The 19,826-nt window shown below is 34.6% G+C and overlaps 4 protein-coding genes across 4 annotated transcripts; 2 read left to right on the top strand and 2 right to left on the bottom strand.

Moving 5' to 3' along the window:
* Positions 1-256: 256 nt before the first annotated feature.
* On the bottom strand, positions 257-1,027 carry LOC114355201 (zinc finger HIT domain-containing protein 1). Its single transcript, XM_028307911.1, has 2 exons — positions 619-1,027; positions 257-484 (listed from the first exon to the last, which is right to left on the bottom strand). Exons 1-2 carry the CDS (start codon positions 942-944, stop codon positions 349-351), a joined length of 462 nt encoding a protein of 153 aa, XP_028163712.1. The 5' UTR covers positions 945-1,027; the 3' UTR covers positions 257-348.
* Positions 721-3,003, bottom strand: Tfb5 (transcription factor B5). Its single transcript, XM_028307912.1, has 2 exons — positions 2,843-3,003; positions 721-1,137 (listed from the first exon to the last, which is right to left on the bottom strand). Exons 1-2 carry the CDS (start codon positions 2,875-2,877, stop codon positions 951-953), a joined length of 222 nt encoding a protein of 73 aa, XP_028163713.1. The 5' UTR covers positions 2,878-3,003; the 3' UTR covers positions 721-950.
* LOC114355204 (meiotic nuclear division protein 1 homolog) lies at positions 1,151-2,824 on the top strand. The gene is made up of 5 exons (XM_028307913.1): positions 1,151-1,244; positions 1,416-1,552; positions 1,912-2,017; positions 2,111-2,257; positions 2,537-2,824. The coding sequence occupies exons 1-5, from the start codon at positions 1,155-1,157 to the stop codon at positions 2,672-2,674; spliced, it is 618 nt and encodes a 205-aa protein (XP_028163714.1). The 5' UTR covers positions 1,151-1,154; the 3' UTR covers positions 2,675-2,824.
* A 6,242-nt stretch (positions 3,004-9,245) lies between the features above and the next one.
* Positions 9,246-9,763, top strand: LOC114355164 (uncharacterized). The gene has a single exon (XM_028307861.1). It carries the CDS (start codon positions 9,284-9,286, stop codon positions 9,761-9,763), a length of 480 nt encoding a protein of 159 aa, XP_028163662.1. The 5' UTR covers positions 9,246-9,283.
* The last annotated feature ends 10,063 nt before the right edge of the window (positions 9,764-19,826 follow it).

The raw sequence follows: 19,826 nt of genomic DNA, 5'->3' as shown, positions 1-19,826 counted from the left end.
AAAAGTTAAGTCTAAATAAATAATTATTTTCACAAAAAACTACACGTACTGCCATCTAGTGAGGAGTAGCGTACAAACTTAGGAGTAAAAAAGTTCGACTACTCGTCAATAGATGACACTACTACATTGTGATAGTTCAATTTAGCGCCATCTACATTACTGTTCTGAAACTCCTTGAACTTTGATAAAGCACGTCATTCTGTACAAAAAATAGGCAAGGGGGATATTTGGCGGGAAAATAAAACGATATCCATTTTTTTTCATCACACATGCATAATCATTTATTGCAAATTAATTAGTTTGGCTTACAGATAAATAATTACACTCGAGTAGCTTGATAAATTATATCTAAGCAGTCCATTTAAGGCATCTTGTGTCTAAGTGTGTGCCTAAGCATCGAACGCTGCAGTATCTGGCTCCACAAGGTATGCAAGTGTAATTTGAGAGGAATCCGCACACAGCACAAAAATGACGATCAGGAAATCTGAAACGATACAAAAACATTTACTTAAGTATCCTAAAAACTCACAGAAGTAGAAAGTGTAGTGTAGTATGTTAAGTACATTGAAAGTCAAGAAGAAGTGTTTATTATTATAAGTTATGAATATTATAACTTACTTTGATGGTGAAGCTTGTGCTGACAAATAGTTAGGGGGATCAGGTCTGAAACTGGCATCTTCCTCAACCAATTGTGCAAATGTTTTCCTGAACCTCATTTTGTAATACTCTGCACTCTTAGCCTTTTTCTTTCTAGTTGGTTTTTCATTAGAATCAGCAAATTTTGGCACTTTTTTTGACATGACTAAATCAGCATGGGGGTCTTCATGGAAGTTGTCTTGCTCGAGAGCCTCAATGGCCTTTCTGGCCCTTCGTTTTCTGGCTGCATCATCAAGGACTCTTCGTTTCTCCGCCTCCTTAACTCTTCCGGATTCTCTAGCTGTCATTGTGGGTTAAAGTCCTTTGTCATGTACGGGAATGCTGAGTTGGTCCATTAAATCATCAACACGTGCTTGTAGTGTTTCTACTATGTCTGCAGATATGAATACGTGTGTATCGTCCAGGTCCTGGATAATAAACTTCCTGCCGAGTGCAAGTGTCTCATCGAGGTGCAGCAGGAACTGTTTCATCGCCGGGTCGCTGGAATTTGAAACAACATGTCTAAGAAGAGAGGTTTAAGTGCTGAAGAAAAGAGAATAAGGATGTTGGAGATCTTTCATAATAGTAAAGATTTCTTTCAACTAAAGGTAATTTCTCAAACAAAATTTTTAGTTCACATTAAAGCATTAAGGCATTAAGCTCGCCTGTTGTACCACTGTATTTTTATGTGTGCAATAAAGATTTTAAATAAATAAATAAAAATAAAGTAGGCTAATATTTTTATAATTTGTTACTGAAGAAATAAATTTCTATTTCAGGAATTGGAGAAAATAGCGCCAAAGGAGAAAGGCATAACAATGCAGTCGGTGAAAGAGGTGATACAGAGCTTAGTTGATGACCATTTGGTTGATTCAGAGAAAATTGGGACTTCAATATATTTTTGGTCATTCCCAAGGTAAATACATCCTTATTATGTTATACTTAGATTGACTAATTTGACTTGAGTTGGTGAAACTTAAAATTATTTACCTTTAGTTAGCACCATTTCAGTTTATCTTCTAAAAATAAACAGTGCCTCTGTTCAATCTTTGGAAAAATAATGATCATGAAAATAACCTTGTATTTAATCATTAAATTTAGATTTGAATAGGGTTATAAACATTTTACAATAATAATCAGAACCATATTTTCCTTGGCAGATTTAACATTTTAAACTTCATTTATTACTAATAAATAATGAATACTAGATAAAATAGGACATTAAAATTTTTCAGATTGTTTATAATGTTAAAAAAGTAAATGTTTTGGTTACAGTAAAGCAAAAAATGTGAAGAAAAGGAAACTGAATGATTTACAAAGTGAAGTCGATGATTGTGCCAAGAAGTTGAAAAAGACAGAAGATGCCATAGCCCATGAATCAGTAAGGCAGATAAAATATTAATTATTATTTTAATTAATTCCTAAATTCTACTTAATTATTTTTCACAAAAGGATGTTTTTCCTTAATTTACAGGTAGGTCGCGAAGCAAATGATGAAAGAACAGAGACACTATCAATGTTAGAACAGCTTCTAAAACAAGAGGAAGGGCTGAAGAAGGAACTACAAAAGTATAGGGACTCTGACCCCGAGTACATAGCTCAACTAAAAACTGAGACTGAGGTAATATAGCTTTCACAATCCAACATTCGATTCTTATCATTCTAGAATCAAATCATTGTGTATTTAGAACTATTTGTATGAGTGGTAGTTTTCAAAGTACCTTCTATACACAATACATACAATAAATGTAGGTAGGATTTAAAAAAAAACTGTCTTTAACTGTTGGCTTTCTTTGAAAACTGACTTACAATGAAAAATTAGTGTTAAATATCTGATTTATTAGACTAGTCAATAAATTAAAGTGGTTGATGTTCACAAAATGTTAATTTGTTATTGCAGGAGCTAAAATCAGCTATAAACCGTTGGACAGAGAACATCTACACTTTGAAGTCTTACATCAAGAATAAGTTTCAAATGGAAAACGAAGCCATTGACCAGGCCTTCGGCATCCCTTCGGATTTAGACTACATTGAATAAACCATAGTTATTTGTAGAGGTTATGTTTAGAAAAACAAATGATTCAGATTTAAAACCCTTGGAATTGTTTTGGTCATGCTTATTTCCTACAAATTAAATGTTAGACTACCAATTCACTGATTTTAAAGCTTGTTAAAGATGGTTATGACCAAATTGTATATTACATACCACTCAACGAGAACTCCTTTCATAACATTCACCATGGTTCATTATTGTTGATTTCCGATAAACACAATTATTGTTATATCCTTTATGAGAAGAATTCAGTAAATTCAATTGGTAATAACGGCAGGTAGAAACAAAACTTGGAATACAATGCAACACACAAAATAATGAAAAATCATTTACAATTTTATTTGACTTTTAGTAAATGACAGCTGCTGTCATTGATACTTTATTTTAACGTCCGATGTTGTTTGATGTCCACCTTATTTTAACGTTCAAGTATTTTTTTTATTATAGTGTCATGCGCAGATCGGTTATCCGCTGACAAAATTATGACCGTTTATACTATGTAGCTTCGTGACATGTTCGTGCGTGACCACAGGCAGCGCAAAATAATTCATCACCGTCGTGTTTAGAAGATATTGAAAGACAGCAGCGTAAACGTTATGATTTAATTACAAACCTCTTCCTTTATGACCCGTTTGGTGGAGTGGTTCGCGTACCGGACTGCTATGCAAGAGGTCGCGGGTTCGATATCCGTAGTCTGGTACGCATAGTACAAGCTTTGCTTTGGGCCTTCTTAGATGGCGCAGCTGCCAGCTGTAGAAATTTAATGTCTAAAAGGATAATTTTATTCATTTACAAAAAAATGAGTCGACCCCTATATGAGTGATCAAACACGCAGTTGAGCTGATTTCATCCAGGTGAATTATGAGGAATAGGTAGACCAAATTTTAGTTGGTGGCAAAACAAATGCATGGGTTTTACCTAGGTACCTACTGCATAGTGTAAAAGTTTATCAGTAGCCGCGACATGACACGAAAACAAAATGTCTGCAAGATACGGTATCTTAAACAACGTTAAATAGGCGTATCTCTATGCCTACACCCAACAGCCATTACCGGCTTCTGTTCACGTCAATTATGTAGGCGTTCTGTGTGCTTAGCCGACACGATTTTAATATTAATACTAACCTACTTGTTCATATTAGTCACATGTGATAACAATATCGACTTGCCTGTCTTGCCTGGGTAAAGTTAGGTCACAGAATACATTAATATTAATAGGTAAGGTACTAGGTAGGTATCTTATTAAAATCGTGTCTAGTTGAATATACTCTTGGATCTTAATATTGATAAGAAAGAAGCGGAAGACGGTTTAACTGTACGGGTAGCTGTACCTACCCAACCGGGTGTACATAGTAAGTAGGTACCTCAGGTTTTAAGTTCCTTAGTGCACTTACAAATTTCATTGCAATAAATAAATACTGAACTAAATAACTCTCTACCAGAGTTCCTATGGGAACCAGGTAGGTAGCTTAATTGCTTGGTTTTATCTAAGTAGGTAAAATATATTGATTTTACAATTTTGTTAATTTCCGTACCTACCCAATCCAACCAACCCAACTGTACTGTACCCGGTTGTCCTGCGAGGATACTTTCTAACGCACTCATTAGTACCTACCTACTTAACTAGACTTTTTATTTCTATTCCTGTCGTTCAGGCCAGTTTTCTTCTATGAGAGAGAGTCAGAGAGAAGAAAACATCTGAAAATACACAAACAGCAAATTATTTCACCAATAAAAGATCATATTCCGAGGGTCATGGGCAATTTTAGTCCGGAAATACATGTTATTTTGTTTATTTAGGCGAGGGATAGCCACATTACGCACAGATGGGAAGAAGAGGTCATATACGAAGTTTGGGAAAACTAGCGCCCGTATTCACAAACGATGCTTGCTTAAGTGAAGCAGCAAATCGAACGCACAGCATTGAATAGAGCTCTGTGATCGGTTCGTGTGTCATCCTGTGCGTTCACGCGCACTGTGAGACCTCATAGTATGTTTGTGAATACGGGCGTAATTTAGTAGAATTACTATTTGCTAGAAGTACTATTAAAAAACAGAACTAATTGTGTTATAAAATGTTATAATTAATGTACAGTCGCAGAATGAAAAGGTTCGTCACCTTAGTGTCGGTTTTCGCTTGCACTAGGTACTGTAAGAGTCAAACCTGCCAACATAACAGTGCAAGAAACAGTGCTGCTAACATTTAAATAAATATGACGTTTGCTAACAAATAAGGTTTTGCTTGTTTATTTTTCTATCCCATCAGTGCAATGCAATGATGACATTGACCAATTGACAATAGTTTTTTTTTATTTAATAGAAATAATAATGGCAGGTTGAACCAACAAGAAGATTTTAGTTTCTCAATCATAATAATCTTCTTGACAAGATAAATCGTCAAACAACTTTGATCTGAATAATTTTGAACTTTACTGACGAACAGTTAAAGATTATTTTCTCTAACTCGAGATTATTCTGTAACATAGTTTTAAAAGGTAATATGTGCTCGCGATTCGTTGAAGGAATCAATTTGAAAACTGACGAACCTTTTCATTCCGTGACTGTACACAAAGTGTTCTTTAAATAATTTAATGTGAGTGAGAAATAATTTTCCCGCGCTGTGACACTACTTCCTACTAATATTACTTATAAATGCGAAAGTTTGGATGTCTGGATGTTTGTTACTCTTTCACGCAAAAACTACTGAACGGATTTTGTTGAAACTTTACAGTATTATTGTTTTTAACCCAGATTAACATATAGGCTATAATTTATGCCGTTAGGTGACACTGAATTTCACGCGGGTGAAGCCGCGGGCATAAGCTAGTTAATACATAAAAGATTGTTTACTCCTAAACGTTACCTGCTTGCGAAAATATTCAGTTAAGTTATTTTAGTAAGCGAGAAGCGGCATTCCGACGAGTAAATCTGCCGGCGCGTTAGAAGGTGGCAAATAATTAATTAACAAATAATTAAATTAATTAAAAGTAGAACAACGGGTATAAATAGGTATACCACTTCTGTGTAAAAGAGCTGACAAGATACTTTGTGAAACTATCGTGTACCGTGGCCGACTCGTGATCTGAGGAACGCGGGTTCGATTTCCGCCGCCGCTCGAATATTGTGGTGAACCCCACTCGTAACACAAGCATATTTTGCTTAGCTAATCTATACTAATATTATAAATGCGAAAGTAACTCTGTATGTCTGTCTGTCTCGCTTTCACGCCTAAACCACTGAACCGATTTTGATGAAATTTGGTATAGAGATAATTTGAGTCCCGGGAAAGGACATAGAATAGTTTTTATTCCGGTTTTTGAACAGACAAACATACACGCGAGCGAAGCCGCGTACGGAAAGCTACTTTCTAAAAAAAACAAACAACCAAACCAACTGGGTAAGTAAGTACAGTCAATAGCATATCAGGCTACATTTTTGTCGCAAAATGGCATCTTCACATCACAAAACTATTATGGTCCAAACACATTCACCATGTTCTCGAAGTAGTTAATGAACTAGGATTTTTGCTATTTTCACGCATTTTGTAAAACCCCTGACACAATAATATTGTTTCTAATTTCTCCTGTAGTTGAGGTTGTAGTAAGTAAGCTGCAGGCTAAAAGCTTTCCCGTTGTGTGAGTAAAAAAACAATTAAATGAAAATTTTACAAAGTAACTAAAGAAAAATTAAACAAAATCCGTAGTGCCCACTACTGAAACTTTTCTTGTCGTAGTCTATGAACATCCATTCTCGTAGAGCGCTCATTGTGTAGCTGCTACGCCACACCGTAGCCATCATGTTCAAAGATTCGTAGCTACAGTTCAAATCAGGCGGCGGCGCGTGCCGGCCGAACGGAGGCCCGTAGGCGCGAACTTCTATGAGATCGCGAATCCGTGATTCGAAATTTGAATTCAAATTTTAAAATTCAATTCGGTTTTTGAACATTAAAATTCGAAAGTAGTGTATTGTTTTTTTTTGTAAGTATTTTATTTACGGACAGTTGGTGCGTTGAAAAGTTTTAAAAAGTTTCCAAGTGAGTTTAGTTTTACTGTGCGAATGTTACGTGTTTGTGTTAAACTGAAAATAGTGAAATAACACTTCCAAAAAGTTTTCGCAAACAGGTAAGTTATTTTTTGTTTCTAAAAAAAGCTGTTAAATTATAGTTTTTATGTCAGTGAAGTTTTAATCTTTCTCGATTTTAGGTCGTACATAATATTTTTATGGATAGATATTTTTTTGAAAGTGTAATATTAACATCATTTAATTTTAAAACCTAAAATAAGCCATTTTGTAGATAAATTGGTACCTACTTATCTAAGAACTAGTTAACACTGGCATTTACAATTTTCATAAAACTTTGCGTTACCAAAGATCTTCCTCGTAAGATACATTCAAGTGAAATTGAAATTAATTATTACGTTATGGCTCAGATGAGCACTGAATTTGTTTACTATAAGTAAATAAATTCAGTGACCAATAAGTATAATATTTTCAAAAGCCCCAAAAATTAATGTAGATTAAATTTTATTTCGAATAGGTACCTACCTATGTGAATGATAATCAAATACTAAGTACCTAGACTAAGAACTTTTTAGTTTCTCTAAATACTACAAATCNGCGGGGGCCGGATTCGACAAATATCGGCATGTCTCTGATTCAGCCCTTCTAGCGGGAAGATAGATGAAAGTATGGAAGGGGCACAAAATGTAGAACTCTTTAATCTGATCATTCTTTTCGATTTCTGTGAAAGCCATCTTGTAGAACTAACGAAAATATGCCTCTCTAGTACAAAAAGTAAAAAACCAAAAATTTTGAGTTGTGCCCCTATATTATTAAGGGTGCGATACATATTATACATACTACCACCCATATACATACAAAATGTACTTAACTGAATTATTTTGGTCAGGCGTCAAACAGGTATGTTTTAGTTTTTTCTTTCTTGATCTAACTAATGCGAGGTTTAGACTAGAAATAAAAGTTGCAGAAGTTTTTATCAATGTGTAAATAGGTGTGGCATGCCAACTTCTGCAAGATTTACACATGATAGCTTGCAGAAGTCAACTTCTGCTATTGCTAGTCTAAACCTCGCTTTAGTACTTACACTAGTAAGTACTTTTTTTAATTCACTAGGTATGTAATAAGAGAATTCTGTTTTATTTTCAAGGAAAGCCATTTGCATTTGTTGTATGGCTGTATTTTAAAAAGCGTTTCTTAACGTTTTTTGTTTTTTTGTCAAGACTCCATGTTTTTATGTTGGAGAACTAAAGAATGAAAGAAAAAATATGATTATTTAATACAAAGATTTAATTCGATATCATTTTATTGCAGTTTGTAGAAAAATGAGTTGAGATATTATATTAAGATTTGTTAAATTACTAACACGCACCGTTCCGGCACTTGTACCACTAACAAAATAATATTCATATTTCACAAACAAATGAATTGTAAATTATTTTTGTTGAAATAAATGTCTTAAACCGTGAGATATTCTACAAGAGTAATTTCATAAACTTTTGTTGAAAGCTACAAATTGAACTTTAAGGTCTTAGTTTTATTTAAGTGTTTTTTCCTTTAAACGCGGCGAATGGCGTAACTCTTAAGTCCAAATAAATAGTGTTCCTTACATTATTACATTTTACGTTTTCTAGGACTTGCATTATTTCACATTATTAATTTGCAAAAAAAATAGTGTAAGTGACAATTAAAAAAAAGTAACGTAAGGGACAGTCTATTTTCGAAACTATAAGGATTAGCTTAATTTTAGTAAACTTATGTTATTGAGCTTTGAATTTAAAGCAACTTTGCTTTAGTTGTCATTTCAATAGCATTGCAAACATAAAAATTATATTTGGAATGCTATTGAATAATAATGCTAAAAAGAAATGCTATTAAAATATACCACTTTAAAAAAAATTAAACGTTTTTTGGCTCTCCTGAAAAGTTGCGATTTGTCCCTTACAGCAATTCATATTAGAGGCCGTCAGCACAAAAGTGGCCTAAGCTTAACATAATTATTAGTATGGAGCCTAAACTTGGTTAGGCCACTTTTATACTTCTTCGTAGGCAAAAACAATGCGCGCAAAAAGAATGTTTACAACGCCCCATCTCTTAACTAAGGGTGAAACTGGGAATAGGCCGCTTTAGCATCAAAATTTATTAGGTTTTGAATAAATTGCAATAGATAAGTACGAATATGAAAAATGTGGGTTGTTATGCCACTTTTGCGCTGACGACCTCTAGTGACGTTATTATACTCGAAAATAATAATTAGAATAGAAATAAAATAGAAATAGAAAATAAAATAGACCTAGCCTAAAGGACCAAAAATCTTTATAGGTTTTTATCCTTTCAAGCCTAGCCTACAAAAAGGCTAAAAGCCTATAGTCATCGGGTGGACAAAAAAAGGCTATGAATAGCCTATTTTTTAAGCCTAGCCTAAAGGCCTAAAAGACTTTTTAGGCTTTTTTTCCACTGTAGCCCTTAATTCATAGGCTAGCCTTAAAAAAAAGCCTAAAAGCCTATAGGCCTCGGGAACACTAAACTCACCCCTTTAGCGGCACTTGTTGAAGATGTGAAGACCATAAAGTTGGAAATGTCAAACCTCAAGAGCTCAATTGAATTCGCTCATGAAACGGCAGATCAGCTATCTGCGACAGCAAAATCGTTGGAGGGCAGAATTGTGCAAGTTGAGGAGCATACTAACTTGATTCATGCTATGGCAGCGGACTTGAACAAATTCAAGGAAGACCTTCAGGACAAAGAGCAATGGGCACGGGCTAATAATGTTGAAATAAGAGGGGTTCCACTTAAAAAGACTGAGAACCTCTATGATATCGTGGGCCTAATCGGCAATATCATAAAATGCCCCGTACGTAAAGAGGACATCAATTACATTGCCCGGGTCCCGAGCCTCAAGTCGGACTCTGAGAAGTCCATTATTATGTCACTTCATAATCGGTACAGTAAGGAGGAGTTTATATCAGCGGCACGTCAACACAGGGAACTCCCTGCTTCTCAGCTGGGGTACAGCGGCGGTGGCAATGTTTACATTAACGACCATCTTACTTTATAATACAGTGTGAGTCACGTTAAAGTGTACATATGTAAATAGATGAAACTAGACCTATTTTTTATCGACAAAAAAGAGGTAAAAAATTTTTGAGATTTTTTTTTAATTAATTTTTTATAGAATTTTTTTTCTTCCAATTACTTATTGTAAAGAAAACGTAATAACTTTTAAACTAAGCGGTATATCCTGATGAAATAAAAACAGTAATAATGCTAAATAACAGGCAATACTAAAAAAATATATAAAATACACAAAAAATGCCAACAAATAATTAAAAACGATACTTTTTGAAAAAAATCTGCTTAAAAATTCGTGTTTTTTGGTTATTTGATAAATTTCTCCAAAAAATGCCCCTATAACAGGTGGTTTTTATTACTTTGTATTATTCTCTATCGTATTATCTTTGTAAAACCAAAAATCGCATGTCTCTATCCCTATCACAACATTTGCTATGATCGTTTGAACAAAGGCCTGCCACAACATTATTCTCCGCTACAGGTAGAGACAATTTTAATTTTAACTAAAATGCGTATTTCACTTCAAAATCTTTTGTTTTTATTTGAAATCTAACTTGTCTTTATCAAAATTACAAATCTAGAGCCATTTTCAGTTTCGTTGTTAACGAAGCGTTGAATGGCGCGCTCGGAGAGGCTGAGTTCAAACGATCATTGCAAACGTTGTGATCGGGATAGAGACATGCGATTTTTGGATTTACAAAGGTTATACGATAGAGAATAATACAAAGTAATAAAAACCACCGGTTATAGGGGCATTTTTTGGAGAAATTGATCAAATAACCAAAAAAACACGAATTTAAAGGCAATTTTTTTTCAAAAAGTATCATTTTTTATTATTTGTTGGCCTTTTTTGTGTATTTTATGTATTTTTTTAGTATCGCATGTTATTTAGCATTATTACTGTTTTTATTTTATCAGGTTATACCGCTTAGTTTAAAAGTTATTACCTTTTCTTTACAATAAGTAATTGGAAGAAAAAAAATTCTATAAAAAAATTAAAAAAAATCTCAAAAATTTTTTGACCTCTTTTTTGTCGATAAATATAGGTCTAGTTTCATCTTTTTTCATATGTACACTTTAACGTGACTCACACTGTATAACAAAGGTCTCCTTATGAAAGCAAAAAATCTTGCCAAAGAAAAAACCGGCCAAGTGCGAGTCGGACTCGCGCACCGNCGTTACATGTTTTTGACTTTCTTAGGACTAAGTAATGTTTGCAATCCCTTAAGTTTACGTTATGTAGAACACATTTAGAGACAATATCTGAAAAGAACATCAAAAAAAAATCAAAAAAATACCATAGGGAATATGAAAATAATATTGATGAACTGCGGCCAAAGCTGACTGAAGCACAAAACCAAATTAAAATGAAGAAGAAGGTTTTTTGCGTCGTTGTCGAATGTGCATTCCGGTCAACGGCGGACATTTTGAACATTTACTTTAAATTAAATCATTACAACCATTTTTGCTCTCTCCCTCTCTCTCTCTCTCTCACACACACACACACACACACACACACACACAAACTCTTTCCCTTTCTCTCACACTCTAATATGTAGGTAGTTATATCGAATTTAATCGTAAAGTAACAACCACCACTGTGGTCTAGTGGTAAGGCCACCTATTTAGGACAGCCAATTCCTCTGTGGTTTAGGATTCCGAGTGAAGCTCGCTGATCATCCATCAGTTTTCATCAGGTCAGATGAAGGGCAAGAGATTCCTCGTTGTGGATAAAAAAATGTTCTGTTCAGTTATTGTCTTTAAATGTGTTCTACGTAACGTAAACTTAGAGAATTGCAATCATTAGTTAGTCCTAAGAAAGTCAAAAACATGTAACGGAATCTCCGACTTACCACTTTAGTGGAGCGATTACAGAAAATAATGGCCTATTAAGTACATGTTTTTTTGTGTTATTATGAAAGTTCAGAAAACTGCGCAGTTTTTAAAATTATTTTGGACCTATGAAATTTCTTTTTTTTTTAAACTTTAAAGTTGAAAATTTTAGAATGTTCCGCTAAAAGCATATTTTTTATGTTTCTAGCAAAAATTTTGTATCTTGCATCAAAGATAGGAAGTTGATTATTTTTTTCAAAAATCTGCAATTAATAGGAAATCTGTCAAAAAAAAGAAATCTGAGAAAAGTCGACCCAAAAAAAAAGATAAAAAAATTTAAAGCCTACTGGGTCATACAATTTGAAAAAATCACAAAATTAACGATAACTTCTAAACTATGAAAAATCGTAGAACATACATGGGGGTGAAATCGATAGGTCTAGTCCTCACCTATCACCTGCCTTCGGCTTGACACCTTACAAGAAACACCCTGTATATTATAAAAGGAGAAACTGACTGACTGACTGACAGATCAACGCACAGCCTAAACGGCTAAACGTAGGCACTTGAAATTTGGAAGGGACGTAGCTTAGGTACCGTAGAGGTGCACTAAGAAAGGAATTCCCGAAATTCCCACGGGAACGGGAAAAACGGGATTCACGCGTACGAAGTCGCGGGCGGCCGCTAGTTAATTATAATTCATAATTAGCATTATTTATATGTTTGCATTATTCATCTTTGTTTTTAATTATGAATTAGGCAAGAAGTGTATACTAATGTGAAAATTTATTAGTAAGTATGTCTGTATGCTGCAAAAAAAGCCGAAACGATTTTAATAACAAGTTATAGAGTAAAAATCTTTTATTGCAATAAAATTGAACTGTGGAAGTGAGGAATTAAAAGAAGGCCCAGTGAACTTATTATTTCACATAATATTGGGATTATGTTCTTGGAAAGGAATATTACATTACGTTGATTTTTGAAAGCGGAATATTTTCTGTAACCTAATAAACTACACGAGTCAAGCCACAAGCAGAAGCTAGCGACAGTGGAATTTTGATAATATTCTAGACTTAAGTAGGTACTTAGTCTATGTATAACTACTGCAAAATTAATATTGCGTCATCATGACTAATAAATTGTTCAAAATTAATATTTTTAAATAAAACAACTTGATAAAATCGAACTGCCTACATAGCTCAGTTGGAAGAGCAGTTCGTTTTTTAAAGTTGTTTATTGAAAATTTTATTAGAGAAGCGACTCAGCACGCGCGTATACCAGCTACCTAAAAACTTATTACAAATCAAAATCATTTGTAAGTAGTTACAATGTTTTATCAATCAAATCAAGTTATGATTGTTCGTTTGTCGACTCTGAACGCCTCACAGCTATATCTGTCTCTCTAACGCGGTCAACTAATAAAGTTGAGGGGAATTGACCACAACTTATTGAGCAATCTCGAGCAAGTTGTGGGTGTAAGGGGGCCTAACGGATAAAAAATAGCCAAAATTGTCTCACGTAATTAATGGACGCCCCCTAATCTGTGCCAATAGAGACTGACCATGTGTCCAACAAATAGAGTCGAATATTGTGATGTGTGAGTGCTCAAATATTCGACATTTTGAGCACCGAACTATCTATTTAAATCTATCTGCGTGCAAAGTAATGTTGCTTAATTAAAAAAACATACCAACCGAATTGAGAACCTCCTCCTTTTGTTGAAGTCGGTTAAAAATAGATACTAAGTTAATCAAAATCTCTCTCTTGAGTCGATTTTTTATCAAACTAGACATTACTTAGCGGTGCCCGCGACTTTGACCACGCGTGAAAAACGTTAGATTATTTTTTCCCGTTTTTGCAACACTTTTCATTGATGATTCGCTATTGTTCGCTACGCGTAATACTTTCCTCAATAAATGGACTATCTATCCAACATAATAATTTTTCAATTCGAACTAAGTTACTTGAGATTAGCACGTTCAACCACACAAAAAAAACTTGATATACTTAATATTAGCAAAGTAACGGCCGAATACTGAAACGCCATTTAAATATTTGACGGCTTCTCAAATAGTTAAGCAGCTCCTAAACTTACATTTCGCATACTCAAAACAATATCTGAGCAGTTCTCAATTTTTAAGCACCTCTCAAATTAAGTTGCTCTCAAACGCCACTTAAATGAATTTTCGCATACTGAAACGCCATTCAACGCTAAGCATTACTCAAACAACTGTCAAATCGTCTTAAGCAGCTGTTAAATTTGAGAGTGCTTGCGCGGTATCTTAAATCCTATTGTTTTACCTAAAACGACCTAAATAGTGGTAAATAATGTGTGTCATCGTTATCATTTCTTTCGAGCCTCGAGGAAATACCTAGATCTAATCGCAGGAACGCAATAAGGCTGAACGCTATTGAAAAATATTATTATAATGACATGCAATTCCGAGCGAGGTTCCGCGTCTCTAAAGAAACGGTGTTGTTTCTGGATTCATAATTTGGAAGCTCTTTGAAACCCCTCACCAAATGCCATACAACCAGTGGACCAAATACTTATTATAACCCTACTGTTCTACGCAACGGGAAGTTATGAACGTGTACTAGGTGATATCTTCCACATCTAACAGCCAGATTGTCTATATCAGTGTTATGATCACAATTCTTTTTATTTTATTCATGACCTTCGACCAGTTGGACACATTAGATAGCTTCTTGTAGTATCGTGCAATATATTTTTAACTTTTAATTAAAATCTAGTCATACTGTAGCAATTTGGACGATTTATTTTATTTACAAGATCGGTATCTTATTGTCTATGATGACCGCAGTCAACATCACTATTACATGGATTCCTAACAATGAAGTACGGCATTGCCTTGTGCCGATTTTACATAGATTTTATCGACACAAATTATGGAACTTCATAGGATATGGAGCAGGCCACGCCCTAAAATGTCCGGATGTCGTCATAGTATTATGGAATACATATAAAATACTTTTATTATTTCATTTTTTAATCCTCAAGTGTCCGTTACAATCTAATTAATATTTAAGTATTCAAAAAGTAAGAGATTAATTTTGATACTTTACTGCTGTGCCCAGGAATCTAAGGCGGTTTCTGACAATGTCCTTTGCCAGTTTTTATCGAACGAATCACGAGAGAGATGGAGACTCGAAGATCGTTCTAAGAAACCGCTCGCTTGATTGTGATTGCTTTTAACCTTTACATTTTCGGGATTAATCTCTTTTACGAATGAAAGGATTCGCCCGTAAAGCGCAATCGAATATATTGCTATTATTATCGTACCGTAAATATAAGCTTTATTATGCTGTATTTTTGGATTAAACTGTGCTCACCAATACGGTGATCAAATTCTTATAAAAATGACAAAAAACGTTAAAACTTAAACAAGTTGTAACGTTATTTTCATCGTAAAATTAGACAACAGTACTTACCTACATATTATATTAAAGCATGACATTCTTGTTAATAAAAAAAAAAATACAAAAAAGGAGTTAAAAGCACGTTCTTACGTCAAGTACGTAATAATTATGGCCATATAACATGTTAAAAAAGACCTAACCTCGCTCATTTTGTTGCATCAATACTCTAGAGCTGAGCAGCAGAGAAATTGAATTTGAAAATGAAATTTTAGTGTAAAACGAAATTGAAGGGACTATTCCCACCTCTCGTCCCACAGCTGCAACTCTTATGTAGCCAGGATCTTTACAGCTTGACCGCCAATTTTAAATAAAAACCCAACCAGTGAAGGTCAAGTTTGTCCCACGGGCAAGTTAAACTGTCATTCGACCCGCAACGAAATTAATCAGAAGAACATAGGAGGAGTACGAATTTAAGGTTCGACTTCCCTCCATTGTAAAACGAAGTTACCTAATCTGGGGGCACGGTAGTGCCCCCACCAAGTCGAGCAAAAAAGCGGCACGGCCGTACCATCCTTTTCTCGAAGCAATTCAGGCCATTTTCGACCGCTAGTACTTTTCTTGACTTGACACAATATAATTTATTTATTTCACTTACGATTTTGCAGGTATATCGAAATATCTCGATATCTTTTTATTATCACTCACGGCACTATGAAACAAAAACATTTTTCGTGCAATTACTTCGACTGAGGAATGCTTTTATAAAACGTGGAAAATATGCTAATTTATCGTACTTTTCTACTCCAGACAGAGATGTCTTCTTGGAAATAATTATTTACAATAGCTAGAAGGTTTTGAGTGATTTTCCATAACATGGAAATGAATAAGAGTCAGTAATTTCCCATTTTGTTCTCGTTATATCAATAACAATCAACGCTTAAGAAACTGAATTTTTTGGTTAAGATCAAAGTGTATTTTTTACCCGACTGCGCCAGAATTAGGGTTATGTTTTTCGAGTGTATGTATGTGGGTATGTAAGTATGTACCTATATTTCTTTGGCACGGCCTACAGCCTAAACGGCTAGACCGATTTTAGCGTGAGAGTTAGATTCGTCTTAATCGTGAGAGTGACACAGGCTAATTCTTTTGTTGGTGATATGTATTTGATGCCTCCGACTGCATTTGTCAACACTAAGGCTTGTTTTTATCTTTTTAGTTCATTTTACGCAGTTGGGTTTTTTGTTTATTCAATAATAATTTATTATATTGTAGATAATTCGCTAATTTTAATAATAATGAAAAATAAAGTTTGTGATAACTCTATTGAAGTCCGAAAAATTCCAATTTTTCAAGCCTAAAGTTTTAATGTAATGTATGTATACTTAATGTATGTTGTATTCAGGTAGGTATTTGGATTTGGTTTACCCAAGCTACTCGTAACTTTTATTGTTTTGAGTATTTTATGCAGATATTGAACTGCATGTTAGGGTAGGTTATATTTGCCCATTATTATTTCTCTTCTTATTTACATTACATAGCATAATAGCATAAATTCTCGAAAAATTTCTACCGACGATGACGATGACAAACTTCAACGACGTCGCATTTGCCCGAGAGTAATTCATTAGAAAACTTTAGTGGTTTTTCAGAATTCATAGCCCTCAAATATTGGTTCGTCTGTCTCTAGAACAAACAATTAATGCCACAATTGACTTCTAGGCTTGTAAGGTCGTAGTTTTCATTAAGCTGTGACTGTTCAGTTTTGTTTGTTCAGTGTCACTGGGTTTGTTATAACTTGGTGGAGATTGAGTTCATAAATAAAGCTTAATCTTTGACTTTACAATAACTGATAGTCACCAGGATTAATCTATTTTGTGAGCATTGAAACATGCCTGTCAGGTTTTATGAGCCGCCTCTGACATTGGAGGAGCTTATCGTGCCTGAAGCTTGGATTCAGCGGACAATCAGGTTGATTGATGTGCCAACACACCACAACGAAGATTTTTTTAACAAGTTTAGTATCAAAGCTAGGGAATAAAACATAAGTCCGTAAGTAAGTGAAAAAAGTAAGGGAGACTGAGGAGAGTTGATACATTGTCGAATTTTGATAACCTAATAACTATCAGTGAGCTTGCAACAACGCGTATTTGTTAGCTCGAGACTTGGCCTAAAACGCGCAATGTTAGGAGCTCGCTAGTAATTAATAAGTTCCAAAAATCGACAATGTCACAAACAACTCTCCTCTGTTACAACTTACCTCGGTCTCCCAAGTTGACAGTACTAGGTAACTAGTTTTAATCAATTTGTCTTGTGACTAGGTGGTGGTTGTTAATATGATTATTATCAGTAGCTAAAAACTAAGCTCGTTTGCCTCCTGTAACCTTAGATTAATAAAACCTAGATGGATAGTCTTCATACAAACGCTTCGTCAAGAGTGAGGCAAAAATCTTATGTCATTAGTGTCAATTTTGTTGGGGAGTGTAGACAGTGAAGGCGATTTTCCCGAAAGTAGGGAAATTTTTAATACGTTTTTAATTATTTTATAACTAACAAAAACAAAACGCATCATGTACTTACTTATTTATTGAATTCAAAGTACCTACCTAATTACAATACGATAAATCGACTGAATAGTCTCGATTTCATAAAAAAGGAAGTGTATTTGTACGGCGAACAATTGGGAAATAAATTTTCTTGTTACTGGTATCATTCCCGTATTTAATTTTTGAAAGCCAAATTCAAGCAAAATACGCGTCGAATCGTAGTACTTACTTATGAAATGTAACACTGGTCACTTTCTTTAGTTTTTCTGATGTATTTAGACACCCTTTCACAGCACAAACCGTCTTAATTAATTAAAAGTCGTCGGACGTGTTTACCAATTTTTCACTTTGACAGTTCATGTGACGTTTACGAGTAAGCCATTCTGGCTTACTAAAATCTGCCTCACCTTTCGGGCACTGACTATCTATCTAGGTTTTATTAATCTAAGCCTGTCACATAAAAAAATCAGAAGTAGATATCTGTTGAACAAGAATTAAGGTTCCATGCAAAAACCGGCGATAAATCGAAATTTACGGGTGAAGCTGGACCAACTTTTTGATTAAGAGCTTGAGTCAACAGTACGTGTTTACACTTCCTCAGCTCTATGACAAAAAACCTAATTAACTTCCTGAAAACAGGTTAATTTTTCGTCCGCCTCAAAGAAAGTAATTTATTCGTAAACAAACATTCCACTTTCATCACCTCTTTACTGGGAGTGACATATCAATGTATTCATGTCACGCTTATGGGAGTGACAGCACGTCAAGCGTAACTGTACGATCTTATACAGCTGTAATAGGATATATTTTACAATATACAATGTACTCAGATGGGTGATACTTCTGTGAATTTTCCCGAAGATACTGAGTGAGGGTTGTGTTACCGGATATTCCTTGACGAGCCAATAATACGGGAAAACGACCCGTGACGGGAAACTGCCAAAGAAAATTCATTAAGTTGAAGAAAATTGTTGATAGGCGGTAAATGACATGATATGTTTATCACGGACCACTTGTGGGAAGTTCGAGCGCTACTTTTTCTTCTTAATGCCTAAAAACCTATACGCACTACACTAATTAGAAAAGAATGTGAAAAAATAATATGATTAGGTGGAGATAAAAAGCTACCATGTTTGTCAATACCAAAAATACATTATATTTCTTTTAATAATTACAAGAATATCAAAAAACAATTGAACTTCAACTAAATAGAAAATTACAGACTGAATTCTTTCAGCACCCGCTGTGTTATAATTTGATAGTAAAGATGAGATATTATTTTATCATAATATTATTTCTATCTCGAAGCAAGGTTTTGAAACTTCTTTGCATTTTTATTGAATTTCAAAGTTATTTAAAACAAATATTACTTCTAAAAGAAGTCTGTTGCATTCATCTCATTTAATTAATCACTCATGTAACTGTCAAGGTTGTCAAAAGTATTAATAGCTCTTGAGTGCTGCAATTTTGTTAGCGGATTCTAGCACAGACTTAAGCTAAACTAATAGATGTCAGACTTAAACTGCAGACTTTGCACCAAAGAAGTACATAGTTCTACAAACTACCTGAATTATAGCCTGACCAGGAACATAAAAACCCTCGCCATGTTGCGGAAAACGAATGGTACTAATTTCTTTTAATGGCAACAGTAACTAAAAACTTCATTGATATGTCACCTAACATGTCAGTCTATTGCTGTCAAAGTGTAAACAAACTTTATTTTAAATGTGCGCAATTGATTTTGTGAATTATATTGCTAAAATCTTTTTATAGTCGTGAAAGAAATCTACACTCGCGAGCAAAACTATGGAATCACTTACATGAAGTTGTTTCCACGCGATCTTGTGTACTAACGAATTTGTTAGTAACAAAAAATGTGGCACCATTTTAAAGATTAAAATTTTACCTTTAAATTGATACCAAATTCATTTGAATCACACCAGTATTTAAAAAGATATCGCGGCTGATGTGAAGTAGTAAGGAAAAAGACATGTATCAACTGTTTGATACGTCGCGAGTTGCGGCCCATTTACCCCCTATAAAAGCACGTGTTTTCGGATTTTTGCTTGCACACGTTGATCCATACACATCTCAGCTTCTTTTGACACTTTACCTGGGATTCTACACCTTCAGAAGCAGCACAAATCCTAGCACTATTGCAAGAAGGGCTCAGCCAGCGGGCTGTCGCACGTCAGCTCCACATAAGCCAGTCCTGGGTTTCGAAAGTTTTAAGACGCTTTCGGGAGACTAGTGGCTTTATCCCGAGACCAAGTTCTGAACAGCGCCAGTGCA

Source organism: Ostrinia furnacalis, unplaced genomic scaffold, assembly GCF_004193835.3.
Source record: "Ostrinia furnacalis isolate ACB-3 unplaced genomic scaffold, ASM419383v2 OfSCF2357, whole genome shotgun sequence".
Classification (NCBI taxonomy): domain Eukaryota; kingdom Metazoa; phylum Arthropoda; class Insecta; order Lepidoptera; family Crambidae; genus Ostrinia; species Ostrinia furnacalis.
This window is presented reverse-complemented; position numbering and strand designations above follow the sequence as displayed.

Bases quoted from the DNA above. Each gene is read 5' to 3' on its own strand.
- LOC114355204 (XM_028307913.1), top strand. From the start codon at position 1,155: ATGTCTAAGAAGAGAGGTTTAAGTGCTGAAGAAAAGAGAATAAGGATG. The intron at 1,245-1,415 runs GTAATTTCTCAA...TTTCTATTTCAG, and splicing joins AAGATTTCTTTCAACTAAAG to GAATTGGAGAAAATAGCGCC. The intron at 1,553-1,911 runs GTAAATACATCC...TTTTGGTTACAG, and splicing joins TATTTTTGGTCATTCCCAAG to TAAAGCAAAAAATGTGAAGA.
- Tfb5 (XM_028307912.1), bottom strand. From the start codon at position 2,877: ATGGTGAATGTTATGAAAGGAGTTCTCGTTGAGTG. The intron at 1,138-2,842 runs GTATGTAATATA...TTCAAATTCCAG, and splicing joins AAAGGAGTTCTCGTTGAGTG to CGACCCGGCGATGAAACAGT.
- LOC114355164 (XM_028307861.1), top strand. From the start codon at position 9,284: ATGTCAAACCTCAAGAGCTCAATTGAATTCGCTCATGAAACGGCAGAT.
- LOC114355201 (XM_028307911.1), bottom strand. From the start codon at position 944: ATGACAGCTAGAGAATCCGGAAGAGTTAAGGAGGCGGAGAAACGAAGA. The intron at 485-618 runs GTAAGTTATAAT...GTATCGTTTCAG, and splicing joins GCACAAGCTTCACCATCAAA to ATTTCCTGATCGTCATTTTT.